This window comes from Glandiceps talaboti, chromosome 9, assembly GCF_964340395.1.
Source record: "Glandiceps talaboti chromosome 9, keGlaTala1.1, whole genome shotgun sequence".
NCBI classification, from domain to species: Eukaryota; Metazoa; Hemichordata; class Enteropneusta; family Spengelidae; genus Glandiceps; species Glandiceps talaboti.
The window spans coordinates 15,834,867-15,835,436 of NC_135557.1; the positions used below are offsets into that span (position 1 = coordinate 15,834,867).

The 570-nt window shown below is 39.3% G+C and overlaps 1 protein-coding gene across 1 annotated transcript in view; it reads left to right on the top strand.

Moving 5' to 3' along the window:
• Positions 1–570, top strand: part of LOC144440480 (uncharacterized) — a 5,661-nt gene extending 5,091 nt beyond the window's left edge. The window contains exon 3 of the mRNA XM_078129863.1: positions 1–570. This exon is cut by the window's left edge and continues 19 nt beyond it. Coding sequence (XP_077985989.1) covers positions 1–318 — 318 coding nt within the window. The 3' untranslated portion in view covers positions 319–570.

Sequence of the window (570 nt, forward strand, 5' to 3'; positions counted from 1 at the left end):
CAAGACTCATTTACAATATTCGAAGTCTCACAAAGCGATGAAGGACTGTACAGAGGTCAAGTCAGCATATATTCACCAGACACAGGTTCACCAGACGAAACAACCTGCAAGATAAATCTGCAGGTTGTAGAAGCAACGACCGTAGCAACTACAACTCCAATCAAAGGAAGCAGTGATATAAACAATGCAGCTGACAACGGTGACCCCAAACTTAAAAGTTCGGATTCGGGTTCGGATTCGGAGAGCAGTGCCTTGTCTTTTTCTGCAAATACTCTGCTTACAGCGAGTTTCATCTTTGTGGTGAAAATAGTTATGTAGTATACCAGCTAACCATACATGTTCTCTTTAAAGGGGAATGCCAATCCAGGAAAAAGAAACATTTTCATAAACTATGAATTATGGAGAGTCATATTTTACATCATCTACAATTATTTGCGATTTCACATAAACATCAAGTTGATCTTGTGCCTTTATAGGACACCTTTGCTGTCGGCCATTGCATCATGGGAGATGTATAGCAGAAATTACATTGTTCAATGGTTGAGTACTAAATATTCACGACAGCTGTTT